At 34.2% G+C, this 23,049-nt stretch overlaps 1 protein-coding gene across 1 annotated transcript in view; it reads left to right on the top strand.

Moving 5' to 3' along the window:
- The window catches only part of CDH9 (cadherin 9), a 138,754-nt gene that overhangs the window by 51,476 nt on the left and 64,229 nt on the right, over positions 1 to 23,049 (top strand). The window contains exon 2 of the mRNA XM_025866674.2: positions 4,523 to 4,799. Within this exon, the coding sequence (XP_025722459.1) occupies positions 4,572 to 4,799 (228 nt within the window). The 5' untranslated portion in view covers positions 4,523 to 4,571. The remainder of the gene's footprint in view (positions 1 to 4,522; positions 4,800 to 23,049) is intronic.

Raw genomic sequence — 23,049 nt, forward strand, 5'->3', positions numbered from 1 at the left:
AGGAAACAGTCAATAAACATATAATCCACTATATGAAAGACATCATTAAAATCATGGTAAACAATTTGTAGTAAATAAATGGATGGTATGAAAGAAATCAATAGAAACCAAAATAGGATAAGCTGTTTTTGAAAAAGTTGTTATGGAAGACTCTGCAAGAAAGCAGAATATGATAGAGAGACTGACTGAAAATAATGAAATGGGAGATGGCTCTGGATGAACCAAGTAAGACTGTACCAGGTTAGATTGTGAATAAAGATCCTAAATTGGGCAAGCGCTTAGAGCATGTGAAGGAGGCCCCAGGTGGGTGCATATGGAGCAACATTACTTAGCAGCAGTACAATTAATATCAGAAGCATTGACATCAGTCCAACAGAATTGAAATCCTGGATGCCTTCCACCTTCCCCATTGGTGCCTACCACCTTGTGATATTAATAGGTTACTTCAACAAGCAAAGCCTCAGCCCTCAGCTTACTCTTTGTCTAATGTTTTCATACCTTCCTTGTAGCATTTCTGTGATGGGAGTCAAAGAAACAGTGCTTGAAAAAAAGACTCAGAATAGTGTCTAGAACACAGAATGTTAAGTTAGAATAAATGCTGGTTGCCAGCCTTACAGATGAAGTGGAGCCCAATGCCAGGACGTACCTGAACTTAATTCTCAGTTCTCCTGTGTCTACTTACCTAAACTTGGGCAAGTCATTCAAGCTCTCTGTGCCTCAGCTTCCTTGTCATAATATGAGGGATTATAGAAGAACCCCTTTTAAAGAGTTGTCATAAGTATATAAATTAAATTAAATCAGATTAATAGGACAGTGAATCATGTTGCTTCCTACGACTAATAGCAGAAATGTTTTCAGTAGTAGCAGAATAAAAGTGACCACAAATAAGAAAAAAAACTTGATTCTTCATTTTTCCAATAGATCATCTTTTCTCTGCTATAAGCAACACTCCCCAGAAGGGCACAATAATCTACTCCGTTCACAAACTAACAATCTAAAAGTTATATTTTAGTTGTCTTTTTTGGCACCTTCCGTAATTAATACATGAGAAGGTAGTATCTACTCTTCTTGATATGTCACTATGTGGATTATATTCACATCTTAGGTCCTGAGACCTAAGAAGTGGATCCTGAGGTGAGGATTTATACGCGAGTGATTGAGTTAATAAATTGTTTCCAGGTCAGGAAGTGAGAGGGAGCATGGGAAAGCAGTACAGAAAGAAGAATCCAAATAGGGTGTGATTTTGAAGTTCCAGCCTTAGCATAATTTTGTAGGGGAACTATGGGATGAAATAAAGTGTGAATTTCCACACCTCTGCACCTGTTAGACAACGGCTCAGGGATTTCATGGGAGATGAATGTAAACTTGTAGGCACTTTAGGCCCCCTGTGCATGTGAGCAAAATGGTTCCAAGTAGCCAAGGGAAGTCCTCCAAAGAGAGTTGCAGGTGCAGGCCTTTAGAGGCAAAAGCATGCAGAAACTGTAGTGCACGCAATGTATGTGCATGTGTGTGTGTGCATATTAAAGAATGAAAGATAACTTGACCACAGTATCGGTGTCCAACAAAAACCACTTCTCTATATGCCCTGGCCATCTCTTTCTTGACTAGAGAAATAGACTCTAACTGAGCCCCCTCCTTAACCAGATTTCTTGCCTATCCTCCAACTATTTCCCACTCTGCAGTCAAGTTGATCTTTTCTAAACATTTCGTGTTAAACTTTTCCAACTGATTTCCATTGCACTGAAAATGAATGCAAATTTTTTACTCCAGCTCACAAAGACCTGCAGGATCCTGGCCTCTGCCTAAGTCTCTGGCTCCATCTAATACAACTGGATTTTTTCTGCTTAACGGCTTATATTCCACCCAAAATGGGCATCAGAGTAATAACAGACCACAGGAAATGAAGAATGCTCTCCAATTTCTCTTGTAAGAGTGGTCAGTAAGGATGATGGTCAAAAGAGATCTCCCAGTGGGGAAAAAACAGATGACCAGGGTGGTCAGCTAAGGAATTTGTTGTATTTTATCAAAGTGAGACACCATCTGTCCTTGAAATTCTCTGGCTACTTGTTTCCCACTGCACCAACACTGTTCAACAAAATGCAGGGCATGTTCTGAGCCAGTGGCCACTACAGGGTACTTTGCCATTGCACTTTTTCCAGGCCCTTTTTGACACTGTAGTTTTCTGGTATTTATTTCAGAGTTTTACATCTGTTGTGGTTAAATTTACCAATTTCCTGTAATTTACAGGGTTATGAATAGCCACATAAAGTCTTGCTAAAAGATAAGTACCCTTACTTGAGATTTCAGAGTCAAAAAGTAATGTGATTTTGATTTCTCTCATTTCAGAGTGTGGATTTGTGACCATATATGTGTATTTTGTTAAGTAAGATGTTTTTTAAATAACGGGTATGGAAATCAGAGTACATATGGACTGGACAGAGCCAATAGCTCTGGACCATAGCAAGCATCCATACTATTATCTGCCAATCACCATTGTCTATATGGTTATAATAGAAGCAACCATGGTTGATGATGATGATCATGATGATATTAACATGTTGAAAATTTGAATGCTAGCACTATATTAACCTCTTTACATATATTATCTTTTATGTTTTGTAAAACATACTGTTTAAGGCTGTGTGTCAAATACTTACTACCTGTACATTTGTCAAATTACTTAAACTCTTAAATGACTTAAATTCTTCACACCTCAGTTTTCTTTTTTTTTTAAGATTTTATTTATTTATTTGACAGAGAGAGATAGCGAGAGCAGGAACACAAGCAGGGGGAGTGGGAGAGGGAGAAGCAGGCTTCCCGCAGAGCAGGGAGCCCGATCCCAGGACCCTGGGATCATGACCTGAGCTGAAGGCAGACGCTTAATGACTGAGCCACCCAGGCGCCCCTCACCTCAGTTTTCTTATAGCTATATGCTGTTAAATAAAATAAAGTCCTTATGATACAAATAACTATTACTTTGTATTGATTAGAGTTCAAAATAAAGTGAATAACAATACCTTGTAGGTCAGATACTAATTATTCTCCTTTTATAAGAAGAAGTAGTTGAGACTGAGTAAATATCCCCAAATCACACAGATAGTAAGGGATAAAGCCAAGCTAGAGGCATGTTTTTGACCTTTATGCCTTGTTAACAACTGACTCTAGAGATGTAAGGTCCAGTGTTAAGCATCTGGCCTAAGCCAGGTAAATTAGAGTCCATTCCCATAATTTTTCAGACTCAAATTACAAAATACTATCAGTTGTTTTCTGGCTTGGAAGATGTTAAATCCGAACTTTATATATTCCTCTATTCCATCAGGTTGAGGAGGCTTAGCTGAAAGCAAGAGAGGAGAGAGGAGTGAGCGAGAGAGAATAGTACTAAAGTACCCAAGCCCCTGATTCTTGTTTTCATGAGCACGAAAGGCCCAGTTGCTTCTTTGCTCCTTTCATTCCTTCCTTTCCACACTTAATTTGATTTGATAATCCAATGAATTCTTCTTTTGCCTATCCTAGTTTGATGGGTTTCAACTGCTTACCAAAATCATTACCAGCAGCAGCATTATTAATATTTCATATCTTCTGAATAAAATGTTTCACAAATAAAACCAATTTGCTAATAAATAAAATTAATTCTGAAATACCAAATGAACTATCATTTTTTTTTAACCTCAAGAAGAATCAACTTACTATCTCAACCAAGAGATATTGTTTGTTGCAAAATTCTTGATCAAATTATCCCATAGCGGAGACCCCCATATCTAATTTTGCCATACCAGTTTGTGTGCTCCTTTTTCCTATTATTGTAGGAAATAAATATGTGTTGTTATTTTTAATGATCAGGTAATATGTTTCCATTTACAGCATGCTCTCTTCAGACTCTAATAAATTTGAGTAACTTATTCAACAGATTGTTAGAAAAAGTATAGTTATCAATTATAAAGGATCAATATAGTACGGTGCTAGGTATTGAAAGACACAATCCAAAGTACATTTGGTATAATTTAATTTGCCTTGAAGGCACATCTTATCCTGTTACAGAAGAACAAGGAAGAAGAGGGGAAATAGGACAAGGAGAAGAAACATTGTAAAAGATAAACTGTGCGCAGAAAAGTGTTATTTAAAATATAGAAGCTCATATATATGTATATATTAATAAATAATTCATTTTATTGGTCTTAAAGAGTTTAGGAACACTCAGTAAAATCTTTGGTATATTGTAGGGCTTAATTTTTTTCAAATACTTAGTATTTTAAATTACAAATACATTCTCATTTATATGCCGCAATACAGTGATATTAAAGTCAGCCATGAATTTCCTATTTCTGCTACATGTATCTCCTTACCTAGCCCTGTGATATGTGAGGTTTTAATGATAGTTCACTGATGTAACACGGAAAAATAATGCATAAATAATATATTATTTATAAAAATTTTATAACATTTAGAAAAGTTTTATAGTTTACAGGTTATGTGAAAATGAAACACAAACCTAATAAACCATTTTTCTCCCTCTACTCCTCAGGGGAATCAGACAGTATATTGAATTTGACATCCTGCTAAAGTTGCTTATAATGAGGACTTACTACTGCCTATCACTATTCATCTGGACCTGTATGTTTCATACAGTTGATGCTATCCCACTACAAGAAAAAGCTAATAGTGATTTACCAAGCAAAATGGTAGTGGATCTGACAAAAGAAGATGGTAAAATGTTACATCGCACCAAGCGTGGCTGGATGTGGAATCAGTTCTTCTTGTTGGAAGAGTACACAGGTACAGATACACAGTATGTTGGCAAGGTAAGAATTTTCATATGATAAATCCAGAAGCAATTAGAAAGTGATAGCAATTTAGTTATTTTTATAGCAACTCCCTGTGCTGATTGTTTAAAATAATGATTATTTAAAAATATTTGACTAATTATGATGTGCAAAGGCATAATATTGCAAATGTTGGCAGTAGGGTAGAATGGGGAATGTGATTTATTCAGGTAGCTAAATGCAGGTCAGTATTCATAGCAAGCCTCAAAATAAAATGTCATCTGTGGACTTGATTCATTATTAATCAGCTGCACATGACTTAATTTTATGTGTGTGCATCTAAAAGATTTTAAAAACTTCATTTGAAATTTAACATCATGTATAAATAATAACTGAGTGTGCTACGTGAGGCAAAAAAAATACAATAATATGTCAAAAATTATATTGGTCTCTACTAATAAACAATTTATCATAATTTGAATAGTTTGCTGTGTATGTGAATAAGTACAAATATTTCTATCTAGATGGTCTGTTTCTTAGTATCAGTCAAAGTGAATTACTTCCTGCCTGTAAGCCAGACCAAAGGATTCTAGAAGAAGGAGAAAGAAAACAGAAGTAGAAAGAAGACAGTACCTTTAGGGTGGTTCAAACCATCCAACAGCAGCAACAGGTGCTCATTAGCAGTCTGGAACAAATGGCAATAGAGACTATGTAACTCCCCCTTCTTATATTCAACTTCGAGAAAACAGATTCATACCTTTGTCTTCCTGTTTCTTCTCTGTCTCAAAATAGATGATGTGATCTTTCCAATGTCCAGAATTTTCTATTATCTATCTTCCCCTTACCAGCCTCATTCATACCATTCTATATACGGGACAATTCCTTTGTCCACTGCATTATCCCATATATGTGCCTAATGCTGAGCTAATTTCAAATTCTAAGAATAAAACAAAATAAACAATGATGAATACTAACACTGCCCATAAATCATATATATCATTTTCTTTATTCTTTGCACATGACTCTAGAAGTGATTGTGATGGTCTGAGTATTTTTTGACTTACTGGAGACACAAAGTAGATAAGATAGAATAGGCCAAAAATAAAAATATAAAAAGTACCTGATATCACAAAAGTCATGCCTATTGCTTTTAAACCAGAAATACATTTATTCTGTGAAATTGCCAAAATCTTGATCTAATTTTTTTCATTTTGTGTGTGTCACAGTGTATTTTTTTCAAATGTAGCTTCTTTTATCGGAAGCCTATTATTTTCTCTTCTTTTGATATCTCTCTCCCCTGGTTCCATAGGTCATACTCATTTTGCCCCATACAGTTCACTTGCTGATTCCTTTTTCCCTCTTATTTCTCCTCAGATTAGTCATAGGGCATCCCCCTGCATCCCTCATTTAACATCACTTTCCACACTATAGTTAAAAACTAACATCAGGATATTTCAAGTTCAACTGACAAATGTTTGTGTCTAAGGACTTGAAATTGCCTTATGATTCTTTTTCTAAGGCAGTGTATAAAGGGCACATCCAGTTCACGAGGTCTCACAGAGCGCTTCATCCTCGGATGCAGATCCATCCTTGGATCCTGTTAGATGCAGAGGAATAGCCACAGACAGAGATACTCAATTGCAAGGCCATGAAGGCTCTACTACAAGCATTTATTCTTAGCTGTAAACAAAAATGCTTCCTTCTAAAAACTGAATGTGCATTGATTAACAGACACCATTATTGCACTGACATTTTAAAATATACACTAAGCTTTAGATCTTTTTTACCATCCTGCTTATTTTTAATTAGTTCAATAATCTGTCAAAAATACTTCCTAAATATGTGCATAGTTTTATTTAATTAGTCTTCATAAAATATTTTAGCACTTGTCTTTGGAAAATAACCTTTTTTTTTAACCCATGGACAAGTTGAGGTGTTCGATTTTTGTGCCTATTTATTCTTGTCAATCAGATTCTGAACCAGAAGTGCAAACCCATTATAATAATCAGAATTTTTGTCAAATGAAGATAATCAAACCAAAACTGTGTCAACTATTTTCAAATTACACTTGGAAAGCAACATGTATATGAAAGAGAAACTTCAACAAAATCAAACACGTGTACTTCTTTTGGAAAAAAAAATGATTTCTCTGTTTTGTAGTAAGGCCTTGTCTTAGATGGGCCATGCACCATATATTTAGTTCACTATGAAAGTGGTCTTCCAACTACTTCTTACTATTAAGTCCTTAAGGGTCTATGAACTCTCCTAACCTGTTCTTCTACCTTATTATGCATTTGCATATGCAGAGACCAACTAGGCCTTTACACCTCAACTTGGTCAAACATACGAGTTCTCGTGAGGGTTTAACTTTCTGAATGCCAAAGAAATTGTTTTCTTTTCGACCACACTGTTCTGTTTGCCTCGTCTTCTAGGATCCACTGCATTGGCGACCTTCGTGTGATGTAATGACTTAACCATATTTACCATGCACCATGATTCAAAGAGAATAGGTAGTTTCTAATGTAAAGAGATTTTCATATTTTTTCTTAGTTTTACAGAAGGTTTGTATTGTAGACAATGTTAAGACCTCTTTTAATATATAGGTGATATAAAATTGTATGAAGTTGGAAGGATATATAATCCTTGGATGTAAAGTTTAGGGTTTGATTCTGAATTTAAAGAAAGAAGTTTTAAAACAATAAAGTAGTAGCAGCAAGATTTAATAAAATATACTTGTACATGCAATTAAACATGAAACTTACAAGGGTCAGTCCCGATTGTTCCATGCAGTAATTGTGCAGAACTTAGAAGTTAATTAAACTTTCCAAACCTCAAATTCTTGTTAGGTTAAATTGTCACTAAGATTTCCTTAACTCCAAAATTCTGATGTATTCTAGAATTGTGGATGCGACTGCATTTGAGGGCAAGAAGAGCTAGTAAAAATTTAATAAAATTTGCATGTGGATAAATCCAAGGAAGTGGTATAGCATATGGCACAGTATGCATATGAAACATGTACACAAACACACACACACACACACACACACACACACACACAGAGACTGGTCTAATAAGATGAAGTTAGACCACTACTGAAAAAGGCCCAGAATTCCATGCTAAGTTGTTTTTACATACAGCATGGAAAGTGAGTCCTGTTGAAAGCTTTTGTACTAATTTATTATCGATGTATCACAAGTGTGGAATGCTCAGTTTGCTTTCATTGTCAGGATGGACTGGAGGAGCAACAAAATGAATCACGATGATATTTTTATAAGAAAAACTAGAGAATATTTCTGTATGTCATTTCAGACTTTTACAATACAGGACAGAAAAGTGAGGAATGTTGGAATTAAGAGTAATTTTTGTATTTTAACTATTGGATTTAAATATAAAATATTAAAAAATTAAATTATGAGTAATTTTTGTTTTCCACAATAATGCAATCTGAACTTTGGTTGCTCGTTTTTCATGGAAGCTATTAGAGATTTATTAATTCTGTTTTCTGTAATGAGGGAAATCTTTGGTTCTTACTTAAGAGGATTACTAAGTTATGACAATTGCCATGTAGTTTCCCTCTAGTTTGAATAGACACATGTGGCTGAATTACTTAGGCAAAAGAATAATACTGCTCAAGAGAAGAATTTAAGTAAATTTAACGAGAAGCATAGCAAAGGCTCCTGCTATTCTGTTAGAGAAACTTCATATGCATTTGATTTCTTACACATTAGATCTAGATCCTGAGGAATTATCCTTAGGAGAATCCTGAGTTGTCACAGATTAATAATTAATTAATAATTAAAATGCTTATTATAGATAATTGATATTTGACATCTAGTAATTAAAACACATTTATCACATGGAGAGATGCCAAACTTACAGGTATAGTGTTTATTCCTTCTAACGGAAAGTAATGTTCATAAAATAATTTGAAATATCAGCTTAATTGACCATTACATTTCAATTCAAAGCACTTGCTTTGCTCAGAGTTATCAACATCGTGCTGTGGAACTACCTATTACTAGGCACCATTTAAATACAATATATATTTTTTATAGAGTTAGCCCTAAATTTTTTATAGTTTTAATTCAAAAACTTTTACTATTCCATAGCTGAAATCATCATGAGTATAATTACAGAATCCCAGAATGGAAGAGGATTTTTAACATTTATCAAGTTCTTGGTTACAACTGGGTACAACTGATTTAGGTGTTAACTAAAACAAAGGGAAACACAAGTACCAACAGGAAAATGGACAAGGGTCTGGTTCCTATCAGACTGAGTGATGAAACTGGAGTGACTCTCTTTTGTACTTACGGTTATAGACATAAGCACTAAATATTGATATTTCCCCAAAGCATTCATAAAATAATTTTCTTGGATAGGCAGTGTTCTCTTAGGCTTTCAGAAAATGGCAGGTTGGTGTGTACAGAAACAGAAATAGGGTCTCAAAGTTTCTGAAGGATGTTTGATAAATTTTTATAGTATATTATGGTGTTTTTCAAAATCTAAATAAATTACCTTTATAAAGCTTTACTTAGGCTGCAGTGCATGTGGCAGCCATTTCAGATTTAGTGGCACATTGTATCCCAAAATTCTCTTTATAGGTTAGTTGATTAAAGCTAAAAACACATGAGAAAAATATTAAGCATTAAAGGCTAGGTTCTCTGGATAGTCTACAAAGGCTTATTTCACATGGAGCTCTCTAAAACTCTGCTTTTCTAATAGAGTGCTATCATTTAATTCTGACTGCCAATTCCCTTGTTGCTAGCACTCTATCACCACCTCACTGTGCCATTGCATTAGTGCACTAAGTAGACTTTTTACTTGACTTCATTATTTTTGTAATTTTTTTTAAAGATTTTATTTATTTATTTGACAGAGAGAGAGACAGGGAGAGAGGGAACACAAGCAGAGGGATCAGCAGACTTCCCGCAGAGCAGGGAGCCTGATGCGGGTCTTGATCCCAGGACCCTGGGATCCTGACCTGAGCCGAAGGCAGACGCTTAAGGACTGAGCCACCCAGGCGCCACTATTTTTGTAATTCTTAAAAACATATGACACACTGTTTCTTGCATGATACAAATCTCCAGGACAACGTATCTATAGAAAAATAACCCAGATTCACTTAAGTAGAATCCCAAATATTCAATATCATTGCCTATTCCAGCCTACGCTCTATGTCCCCACAACTATGTAGCTTTAGCACTGGGCAAACAGAAATGTTTCCTCTTCCATATGCTTGACTTCTATTTTATCAGGTTCACAGGCCTTTTGCAGAGAATATCTAACCCCTTTTTCATAATTTCATCTCTTCTCCTTGCTTTCAATCCTATCTCAAGTGCATCCTCTTACAAAAAGCCCATTGTCATTCTCCCCATCTAGAATTTCCCATTAAAATTATATCATCTATCAGGGCACCTGGGTGGCTCAGTTGGTTAAGCGACTGCCTTCGTCTCAGGTCATGATCCTGGAGTCTGGGATTGAGTCCCACATCGGACTCCCTGCTCAGCAGGGAGTCTGCTTCTCCCTCTGACCCTCCCCCCTCTCATGTGCTCTCTCTCTCTCTCTCTCATTTTCTCTCTTTCAAATAAATAAATAAATAAATCTTTTTAAAAAATTATACTATCAACTTATTCAAGGCATAATTTTAATTATTCTGGTCTAATATTTTACCATCTAGCATCTGTGACGTTTGGGCTCTGAATTCATGTTGGATTTAATTTTTTCTTCCCTGAAATGTTTGACATAATATATTTATTTACTCAAAATTAATATTCAATTCCTATCTCAATAGATCTCTATTGAGCATTTATCACTCTGGGTCCTGAGATACTGACACTATGAAACACTAAAAGAACAGAGAAAGTTAGAAAGTTTAAAAAAAAAAAATCCCCTCTCCTGACACATGTTGCACCAAATTCAATTCCTTTCCTGTATTTTTTCAGGATGTGATTACAATAAATCATCATACTCAGAACTATACACTAACAGAGGCACAAAAATGAGTTCAAGATCAATGAATAAGTGACTTGGCAAACTAAGGGGAAAGAGGCTTTTTTTTTGTCTAAAATGGGGAGGGATACACTTGTAGGTGGCAATTTTGTGGATGTTTTAGCTTCTTCAATGGTTTTTATAACAAAAGCTTTTCTTGAAAAATTAAAAGATTCTCCCACAGTTTATGTTCTATTGATCTTACTCTATAAATACAATAAGATCTATTGCTATTGCATGTTAATGGTTTTAGAAAAAATGCAATTTAAAAAATGATTTTGCTAAATTTGTCTTACATAAAAAGAATGTATATTACATACTCACTGGGTATAGTATTCTGCAATCTTATATAAACTTGATGATGGTATTATTCAATTCTCTATGGTTACAAGTTTTATATCTCCTCATTCCAATTCTTACTGTGAGAAGAATATTAAAAAGTTCCATTTTTTAATTCCTCTCTTTACCTCTGTCAAGTTTTATTTATTTTTATGCAATTATTAGAGGCATGGCCAATTATATTTCATGTTTCTGATTAATTGATGCTCTATTGTTATGAAATATCACCTTTTATCTTTGATAATACTAATTGCTTGAAGTTTACTTTGACTGATACAAACTTAGCCACACCAATCATTTGTGATTAAGTTTGTACAGTTTGTAAATTACATCCTTTTGCTTTCAGCCTTTATGTGCAATTCTATTTAAAACACAGTTCTTGTAAACATCTCAGAGGTGGTTTATTCGTTTTTGCTTTCCTGCCATGTTTTGGGTCAATTGAGTGTTTTTTTTTAAATATCTGAATTTGTTCTTTATAATTCTTCAACCTATTATAACATAAATAAAAAAATATATATTTTAGCATGCAAAGCAATAATCTTATAGATACAATATGATTTTATTTCCTCTGTCAGTCTGTATTCTGTATTTGTCATATATTTTCTGTCTGTATATATTGTAAACTATACCATATGTTACTAATATTTTACTATTTAAGCAATTTTGTATTATGTTATGTTATATTTACTTATGTAATTACCATTTCTAGTCAGTGCTTTTTATTTTTTCATATTGATCTGAATTTCTGTGTGCTGTCATTTCCTTTCAGCCTAAAGATTTCCTTCAGCATAACTTGTAGTTTGGATCTGATGGAAACAAATTTTCTCAGCTTTTCTTTATTTGAAAATATCATTTCACTTCTATTTTTGAAAAATATTTTAATTGGCTATAGGAATATAGATTGACCTGATAATTGTTTGTTTGTTTATCTCTTAGCACTTAAAATTTTTGCTACATTGCATTGTGGATTTTATTACTTTTAGTAGGAAGTCAGTCATTATTCTTATCATTGTTGCCCTATATGTCATGTGTATTTGTCTCTGGTTGCTCTGAAGGTTCTGTCTGTGTCTTTTGCTCTCTGACAGTCTATTTCAACAGGGGTTGTACTTTGATACCTTGTTGTGCATTTGTATGTTTTTTAAATATTTTATTTATTTGTTTACTTAAATAGTGCAAGTTCCTGGGGAGAGGGGCAGAGCGAGTGGGAGAGAAAGAACCTTAAGCAGACTCCATGTTGAATGCAAGCCAGATGCAGGGCTCAATCTCACAACCCTGAGATTATGACCTGAGCTGACCCAAGATTCAGATGCTTAGCCAATTGAGACACTCAGTTACCCCTAGATATGTTTTGTTTAACCTGCTTGGGACTCACTGGCCTTTTTAGATCAGTGGGTCTTTCTTCATCAAATTTTTAAATTGTATGCTTATTTTTATTTTTATGGCCTGCCCCATCTATTTTTTGAGTGGAAGGAGAACTCCAAAGACAAGTATATTAGGCCATTCTACATTTTCTCATACATCATTGAGACTGTACTATATATTTTTCAATATATTTTTATATCTGTGCTTTAATTTGGTTAATTTATTTTTAGTGTCATCAAATTTATTCTTTCTTCTGTTTCTGTGTCCAGTCTACTGTTACATATTTTTATTACAGAAGCTATAATTTCCAGTTCTAGGTTTCCTTTTCTGTTTGATTTTTCATATAATTTATGAAATTCCTTACTCACCCATTATTTTAGTATGCCCTATAAATTCTTTAATATACTTATGATAGTTATTTTTAAAGTCTTTGCCTGTTAAGTTTAACATCTGAGTTTTTATCTATTTCTATTGATTATTCTCTTGCTATATTTTTCTGCTTTTTAAATCTCTACAAAATTTAGATTACATACTGGGTATTATGGGTAACACATTTTGTGGAGATTCTGGATTTTGTTTTCTTCTTCTGAAGATTGTTGAGTTTTGTCCCAGCAGGAAGTGAAATTGTGGGATTCTACTTTGATTCTATGTAGGGTTTTAGAATTTTCATGGCAAACTAATTTGTTTATTCCCTTAGTCCTGTGGTGTAACCCAAAATCCTAGTACATCATCCTAGCTCCTAAGTTATCACTTTTCTGCTGTTTTATTAGATATCTCAAAGTGTTTACCAAATACATTTACCTACAAGGAGCATTAATCTTAAACTCTTCATTCCTAGTATCTGGAATAGCTACAATCTCTGCTTAATTTTTAACTTTCAGACTGTTCCTCTTTGGATTCCTTGGAGTCTTAGTCTACACATGGCCAGTTTAGAAGTACGTAGAATACGTATTACATGTATCATGGTTTAGGGCTCTCTCCTCTGTGGCTTCCTCTATTCCTGGATTTCTTCTCAATTTTTAGCCATTATGGCATCCCTGAACCCTGACCTCTGATTCCTCAATTTATAAAGACCGCTGCTTTCTGCTTGAACTCTGTCTTCTGCATGAACACATGAAATGCAGTATACTGGCAAGGAAAGGCGGTTAATACGGTAATCACTCTATCCCCTATTTGCTAGTAATCCTCCCAGTTTTTGTTCCTGGTTTTTATCTACTGACTTTGTAAAGTTTTTTTTTTTTAACTAATTTGAAAGTAGTGAATTATTTCAACAATAAGAGTGTTGTTCTCACATATGTTCCATGACTAGAATCAGAACTCTTATGTATTTTTTCCTTATTAAAACTTGTGTTTCCTGTAAATAAATGTCTTGTGGGTGAATGTATGTATAAAATGAAGTCCTGTAAAATTGAGTCAGCAATGCAAATATGGTTTAGAGCATAAAGGTTAAAAATTATTTCATTCCATTTTCTTTTCTTGAGTAATTTTTCTTTTCCACAGCACAGGAGGAACTGAAGAAGGACCTGGGCATTCTTATAAAGTACCCCAAGAATACCACATAATAAGTTTTAAGTTCCTGCTTTAAATGACTTTTTTCAGATTTTTAATTGAAATAATATTGTCAATATGTTAAGAAAGATGGTTGAAGGAAGCAAACTGCTTGAGGGGAATATTAAGTCATTCGCATATAGTATTCCTAACACTATATGGGAATAATGGCAGTGACCAGGCAGAAGTATGTATTTGCATGTAACCCTTCTTTATATTCACCACTTTTCCTGGGTTTGTTGTTTCTCCATCTGTCAAACACTGTTGAAATTCAGCCAGTATATTTAATAAGCTAAAGGATAATAACCTTTTAGGGGAAAAAATGTCACAGACAATTCTATTTCAATCAATAACCATTTCCCAGTAATTATATTGATGTACATTGTGAAAACACATTTTTTAACTTCTTACTTGCTTAAAAAAATCACTCTTTGTAGTCACTGTAGTATATTTCATATTAATAACAATCAATAAAATATGCAATATTAAATATCTTTAAAGCCCCCAAATACTAGGTTACTTATTGTGATAAAGGTTTTTACAAATCTCTCAAAGAAAAAGCTTCATTGATTTTTCTATGCTTACTCCAATAAAGCACGTCTTAAACTGTCTTAAAAAAGGTCTTCATTTCAAGTAAGTGAAGTCTTTTTTTATGTGTACATGAAAAAATAAAAGTGTCATGGTCAAATCACAGATAAAGTATTTGTTTACATATTATGAAGCCAGTTTTCTAATATACAACAAAACAAGATAGACTATACTCCATTTGTCCCAAAATTTGTCATGAAATATACTGATTTTTAAAATAAATTTTAAATTCTAATTTACAATGAACTAAATATGTTTTCCACACAAATGAATATAAATGTTTTACTTCAAAATTAGTGTAAACAAAGTAATGGTGAAATTTTTTTTTTTAAAGATTTTATTTATTTATTTGAGAGAGAGAGAATGAGAGATAGAGAGCACGAGAGGGAAGAGGGTCAGAGGGAGAAGCAGACTCCCTGCCGAGCAGGGAGCCCGATATGGGACTCGATCCCGGGACTCCAGGATCATGACCTGAGCTGAAGGCAGTCGCTTAACCAACTGAGCCACCCAGGCGCCCCAGTAATGGTGAAATTTTATTATAAAATGGATATTAGGGAAATCATTAAAAGGAATGTAATGAAAGATCATAAATACAAAGTTTTGTCAGTATTTCCCATAAATTCATTATAATGGCAGATCTGAAGTAAGTCAGGAAACTTCAGCATCTGTCTTCAAATTACATAGACTGGAGGTACTAGAAAATTTTCATTTTTTTCCTTCCTACTTCTGTTAGTCTAATATTAGCAAAGAACAACTTGTGTTGCTGTTGATAAATTCGAAGATCAAACTGAAAGTTAAAATCTTTGACCATCCCCAGCCCAGAGAAGAAAGACAGGGTCAGAGATGAGAAGGATAGATATGCTCTTAGGCACTGCCTTGCCTTTATCTCCACAAAGTACCTTGTCTGGTTAATGTTTATGGGAAGAACATATAAAAAATGCTCTAGTCAAAAAAGATTTGTGGTTTTTTTTTTTTTTTTTTGGTAGTCCCAATAGTTTATTTTTGCTTTTGTTTCCCTTGCCTGAAGAAAATACCTATAAATATGTTGCTAATGCTGATGGTCAAGTGATTACTGCCTGGTTTTGTATTAGGAGACTTCTGTTTTCAGGTCCCTCATTTAGGTCTTTAATCCATTTCAAGTTTGTTTTTGGGTATGGTATAGGAAAATGGCCCAGTTTCATTCTTTTACATGTAGCTCTCCAGTTTTCACAACACTATTTATTGAAAAGACTGTCTTTTTCCCATTATATATTCTTGCTCCTTTGTTGTAGAATAATTGACCAATTAAGCATGGATTTATTTCTGGGATCTCTATACTGTTCTGTTGATCTTTGTGTCTGTTTTTGTGCCAGTACAATACTGTTCTAATTATTATAGCTTTTTAGCATATCTTGAAATCTGGGATTGTGATACCTCCAGCTTTGTCCTTCTTTTTCAAGATTGCCTTGGATACTTAAGGTCCTTGGTGGTTCCATAGAATTTTAGAATTATTTATTCTAGCTCTGTGAAAAATGCTATTGGTATTTTGATAGGGTTTGCATTGAATTTGTAGACTGCTTTGGGTAATATGGACATTTTAATAATATTAGTTCTTCCAATCCATGAGCATCAAGTATCTTCTCATTTAGTCGTATTATCTTCAATTTCTTTCATCAGTGTCTTAGTTTTCAGAGTGTAGGTTTTTCACCCTCTTGGCTAAACTTATTCTTAGGTATTTTTTTCTCTTGAGTGCAATTGTAAATGGGATCATTTTCTCCATTTCCCTCTCTGCTACTTTGCTATTAGTGTATAGAAATGCAACAGATTTCTGTATAATAATTTCATATCCTGCAACTTTACTGAATTCAGTTATTAGTTCTAAAAGTATCCACTGATGGATGAATGGATAAGGAAGAGGAGATGGAATATTATTCAGCTTTAAAAAGAATGAAATCTTGGGGCGCCCGGGTGGCTCAGTCATTAAGCGTCTGCCTTCGGCTCAGGTCATGATCCCAGGGTCCTGGGATCGAGCCCCGCATCGGGCTCCCTGCTCCGCGGGAGGCCTGCTTCTCCCTCTCCCACTCCCCCTGCTTGTGTTCCCTCTCTCGCTCTGTCTCTCTCTGTCAAAAAAATAAATAAAATCTTTTAAAAATAAATAAATAAATAAAAAATAAAAAGAATGAAATCTTGCCATTTGCAATAACATGGATGGACCTGAATGGTATTATGCTAAGTGAAAAAGGCAGAGAAAGGCAAACACCATATGATTTCACTTACATGTGAAATCTAAACAACAAAACGAACTAACAACAGGCTCTTAAATACAGAGGGGAAGTAGGAGGGAATGGGCAAAATGGGTGAAGGGGATTAAGAAGTACAGTTTTCCAGTTATAAAATAAATAAGTCATGGAGATAAAAAGTATAGAATTGAGAATATAATCAATAACATAATAATGTTGTATAGTGACAGATGGTGACAACACTTATCATGGTGAGTACTGAGTAATGTACAGAATTGTCAAATCACCATGTTGTATACCTGAAACTAATATGACATTATATGTTAACTATACTTCAATAATATTTTTTATTGTACAGAAGTTGTGTGACATTCAGAGTGCCATTAAGTTCAAGACAACAGTGCTACAGTGGTTGTTTATGAGAACTAATAACATTTAGAATTAATTTCAGAGGTTATTTTTGGACCATTTATTAGAAGCTTTAGAGAAATTGAAAGAAAGTTGGTGAGGCATAAACACACATTTAAAAATAACTCTTAGAGATGCCAGGAAATTTGCATGACACATTTGTTCCCTGGATTTTGCCTGCTAACTTTACTTTCTTTGCCTTGGATCACTCAGCCATTATCACTGGGTCCTTTGCTATTCTCTTTAAGTTCTAAATCAAAAGGCAGTAATACAAAATGTTAAGATTTGGAATGAGAGTGCAAAAAGTGCAGCTAGAAAATTGTGAATAATTTTAAAACTAGAATTGATCAATAATAAAACAGTCTCCTTTCTAAAGTAATAACATTCCTTCTCTCAAAGTGGGCAAAGAGAAGATAAATGTACACTGATAGTGGAGAATTTATAAATGATGAAAAAAAGTAAAGAAGGAAATGTAACCCCCAAATTCACTGATAACCATGGTTATGATGAGATAAATTCCTTTGGTATTATTTTTTGTCATAAAATTTGTATGTAGTAAATATCTGCAAAGTACTAATTGTGTCCTGCCTGTGTACCTAAGATTAAAGCGTGAGCATATTAGATGTCCTAAAATGATTTTCTAGAAATAGTTTTTAATTGCTATGTGGTGTTGTGTCAAATAGAAAATAACATTATGAAGAACCCCATTACAAATAATAAAGTAATGACTGTAATAAATAATTCTGGAACAATAGATAAGGATTTTAATGAATGTATGTGTGTTTGTATGGGTATGTGTTGCCAACTTGGCTTGTTTAAGATGTACATGTAAAAACTAATGTATGTACGTCTTAACTGTACAGCTCAATGAGATTTTTATTTACCTATTTGCCATTTCTATTTACCTATGTTAATATGGCCAAGATCACAATATAAACAATGTGTGTCATCTACGAAGATACCCTCTCATTTAGCCCTTTCTAATCAATGCCCTCCCAGACATTACCACTTTGGTGACCCCGATTCCTATTGATAAGTTAGCAAGTAGTTGAATTTTATATACATGGGATTACACAGTATGTCTGACTTCTGTTTTCAACTTTTTGCAGGACAAATTCATCCATGACATTATATGTAGGATTAATTTTTGGTGATTGTACAGTATTCCATTGTTTAAATATACCACAATTAATTTATTTATTCTATTGATAAATGATTGATGTGCTTCTAAGTGGACGTGATTATATATAAAAAGTGTGATAAAGATTCTTGCACATTTTTATTGTCACATGTGGATTCATTTCCTTTGGGTATATTTTAAGAGTGGGATTGCTGAATCACAGAGTGGGCATAGATTTATCTTTAGTAGATGCTCATAAAGTGTTTTCAAAAGGATTGTACGAACTTACACTTCCTCCAAGAATTTGTGAATGTTCCATTTATTCCATATATTTATTGTTAACTTTGCCTTGCCACTTTATAAAGGTTTTTATATATACAAGTCATTTTCTCGAGAGATATTGAAATTATTTTCTCCTAATTTCAGCTTACTTCTTTACTACCATCATAGTGTTTTTTTTTTTAAAGATTTTATTTATTTATTTGACAGAGAGAGACAGTGAGAGCAGGAACACAAGCAGGGGGAGTGGGAGAGGGAGAAGCAGGCTTCCCACTGAGCGGGGAGCCCGATGTGGGACTCGATCCCAGGACCCTGGGATCATGACCTGAGCCGAAGGCAGACGCTTAATGACTGAGCCACCCAGGCGCCCCATAGTGTCTTTTAATAAAGGAAGTTTCTTACTTTTAATATGCTTCTATTTATCAATTTCTTCCTTTGAGTTTATTAATTGTGGTGTCCTATTGAAGAGACATTTGCCTATCACTAAGATAATTTCTTTTGCTTTTTTTCTATGAACTTCAATGTTTTATCTACCATGTTTAGGTCTTTAAACCAATTTAAATTCATTTGTGGACTAGATATAAAGTAAAGATCAAAGAGTGCACACAGACTAGATTTGCTTCACCATTGTTTTTTTAAAGACCATTTCTGTATCTAATTCTAATGGCCACTCTTTGTGTAATTCATGGGGCTGTTTATGTGTGCGTATGTTTGCTGATCTTTTCGTTTATCCTTATGTTAATAACAGGTTGTGTTAATTGTCAAAGCATTATTGTTTTATTTTTAAATCTAGTCATTTAAGTCCCTCAATTATGTTCCTTTTCTTCAAGATCACTGTGGCTTCTGAGATCCTTTGCATTTTCATAAACTTTTAAAATTAGCTTGTCAGTTTCCTCTAGTCTCAGAACAGTTCAGATTTAAGAGACCAAAATGATACACGTGTTTTAGGAAATGTGTGACCCTGGATTGAATGCTGAATTTTGGTAGACTATCATAAATTCATTATTAGAACAATTGGCATATTTGAAGAGGGACTGTTTATTTTAATGTTAAATATAATTATATTTTTGTTTCTTTAACTTTATGATTATACTATGATTGTATTAGACAATTTTTCTTGTTTTTAGGTTTTAGATGCTGAAATATTTATTTGGAAGTACAAGTTGACAAAATGTCTACAAATCGATAAAGGCAATTTTAATACATATACTACATGCCATAATAAGTATGAGAAATATCATATGCTTCCAGAAGTATATAAATCAATAAGGAAAAGATGACCAGGCAACTATAAAAATGAGCAAAATGATTGAATAGGTATTTCACAAAAGATGATACAAAAGTGGCCAATTAGCATATATATAATAAGGTGCTCAACTCATTAGGGAATGCAGATTTAAACCACTCAAACACCAGAATGACTAGGAGTAAAAAAAAAAATAAATAAATCCCAAGGGGAAGTGATGACATGAACAAACTGGAACTTTCACAGATTCAGGATGAACTACAAATGCTAGAAACATGGAAGGGGACTTAGCTGGAAAAATACAATATGCCTTGATGTTAGAAGACTAAAAATTCGTCTAAAGATTAAATGCCATCCCAATCAATATCCCTGTGTATTTCTTCTATGTCATTTTGAAATAATTTTAAACTTTCAGAGGGTCACTCAAATTGTTCAAAGAACTTCCATACACCATTCAGCAGGATTTACCAATTATCAATGTTGCCAATTTGTTTTATCACTCTTTCTGCTTGTACAGATTTCATATTATGGCAGAACCATTTCAATGCTGTCATTACTTTCAGGACGTTTCCCTTCTTGAGCTCTATAGAAGGTCTGAAGTATTTGCAAATGCACAGTAAGTTGGCCATAACTGAAATCTAATTTCTGTTTCCCGCTGATGGAATCTGTTGTTTCTTAGCCCTCTTGCTGATATTTTCTAGTAAGTATTTTGGAGCTGGATCTTGAGTATATGAAACTTAGACATCAACTTGGAGGGGTGCCTGGGTGGCTCAGTTGGTTAAGTGTCTGCCTTCAGCTTAGGTCATGATCTCAGAGTCATGGGATCAAGCCCCGCATGGGTTCCCTGCTCAGCGTGGAGTCTGTTTGTTCCTCTCCCTCTGCCCCTCCTCCTGCATGTGCTCTCTCTCTCAAATAAATAAACAAAATCTTAAAAAAAAAAAAAAAGATCAACTTGGGGATGTTAGCAGAGATGTGGGGGCTCTATTCCCTGTTAATCCTATGATTCCCACAATCATAGGAATTGTGCTCTCTAATTTCTAGACCCTCTGGCAAACCCAAATTCTGACCACTGTCTTCTCAGCCAAGTAATACCGCTTCTCTCTGCCTGGGCTTTAAATATATTGTCACTAACTCCATAACTGGAAAGTACCCTTAGGGGAAGAGTCTGATAATGGAATAGGCCACAAAAAACATAACTCAAGGTCATAGCCTTTGCAATACTCCCTTTTTTGATTGGTCATCAGTTTTGCCTGTCTGTCTCCATATCTATTTGTTTTGGTCATGTTTTCACAATTATTCCCAGTGGGTATATATGTCTAATTCAGCTAAATACCAAGATTGCTTTTGAGAAGCACTTCATAATGTGAATGCAGGGTTCAGGCAACACTAAGACATAACATTGTAAGATTTAAGTATTTTTCCAATGTGCCTATTCAAAATAAGATATGCCTATTATTTCTTTTATTATTATTATTTATTTGAGAGAGAGGTGAGCGAGAGAAAGAGTGAGAGAGAGAGAGCACCAGTGGGGGTAGGGAGAGGGACAAGCATACTCCCCACTGAGCAGGGAGCCCGATGCAGGGCTCGATCCCAGGACCCCAGGATCATGACCCAAGCCGAAGGCAGATTCTTGACCGAATGAGCCACCCAGGTGCCCCAAGATATACCTATTATTTCTGTGTCTTTTTTTTATTATATTAGGTAAAACTTTCAGAGTGTTTTTTATCAGCGGTGATAGTGTGAATGGATTCCTTGCTGTCACATGTCACTCTACAGGATAAATCATTGGTATTTTGAGATTTTCTACCTTTTTAAGAAATAGGGTGGTTCACTCTTTCCTTCTCGGCAAAAAACTCAGATCTTCAAATGAAAATCTGCAGTAGCCATTTTTAAACATTTTCTATTCATTTCTTGTCTGGACCAGCAAGTCTGTTTTAGGGTTATACTTCTGCTCTTCCACTTGCAGCATCTCCAATGCCTTATGAGATCAGTGATTAGTGACCCTTCTTTCCAGGGCAATTTTGAACACCTCCACTCATTCCATCAATACATCAGTGAGAGTGTGAGGGCAAGAACTCAGGTGTCACTAACTAGCCTTTATCTTTTGAACTATCTAATCTTTCATTCTACTATATATATAACAGAATTATGTAAAATAAATGTCAACGTCATCATTTTGTTTTTACTACATTTTATAAAAACCCTTCTTATCTATCCAGATGGTTTACTCTTTGAAAATTTTTTTTTTCTTATAGTTCAGTGCCTGGCACATATTAGCACTCAGTTCAATGTTAATTTTAACCCAGGTTTTTGAGCACAGGACTGTGATATTATTATCACTATTAAGCACAAGAGAGAGCTAACCTAAACAAGCAGATCTTTTCTAAACTCACTGAACTGTTTTAGTGGAGTTTTACATAGGGGAAAAATTATATATCATGCCTATTTACTTTTTTTTCTTCATAAGTACAAAAATTGTCATTTTGCTCATTAAATATGACCTCAACATGAAGACATGAGCTCAAGAAAATGAAGCAGAAGAGACAATAAATTAAGTTTTAAAATATATTATGTAAGATAGTTAGGTAAAATTGAGTCAGATTAAATAATATAAACATTACATATTATTTGGTTGATTTCTCAATGTATTTTAAATGGTAAAACTGCATTATAAACTGTTCTGGATCTTATTTTCATTAATGATATTATATTTAAAAGTGAGATCACGATATAAAATAAAAAAAATCCATTCAAAGAAATATTCATTAACAGATATTCCCTAAGTTGTATTAGGGTAGAGAGACAGACACTCAAATTGGTGAAACTTCTTGTTAGAATCACTTGAAAACCTTCAATCATGGAAGACGTTGAAATCGATGGATAATACTCTATAATTATATACTTGTAATAAATTTAAATTCAGTCTGTGCTGGGTATCAATAGTTAATATGGCTTGCACTGCTAATCTTCAAGGAGCTTTCTTCAATAAGAGAATACAAGATAAAATAGTTGCCATTAAAGTGAATGCAAGCTAAAGAACAAAAGCAAATGATATATTTATGCAATCAGATACCTAGCACAACATTTTAAAGGTTACAGACCATGGGTAGCTTAGGTTTTCCAAATTCTTAAGCCATTCGCTGAAGCCATAGTATAGAGCTAATATAGAGAGCACATTCAATAATCAAT

This window comes from Callorhinus ursinus, unplaced genomic scaffold (genome assembly GCF_003265705.2).
Source record: "Callorhinus ursinus isolate GAN/ISIS: 27379988/994484 unplaced genomic scaffold, GSC_fseal_2.0 scaffold3, whole genome shotgun sequence".
NCBI classification, from domain to species: Eukaryota; Metazoa; Chordata; class Mammalia; order Carnivora; family Otariidae; genus Callorhinus; species Callorhinus ursinus.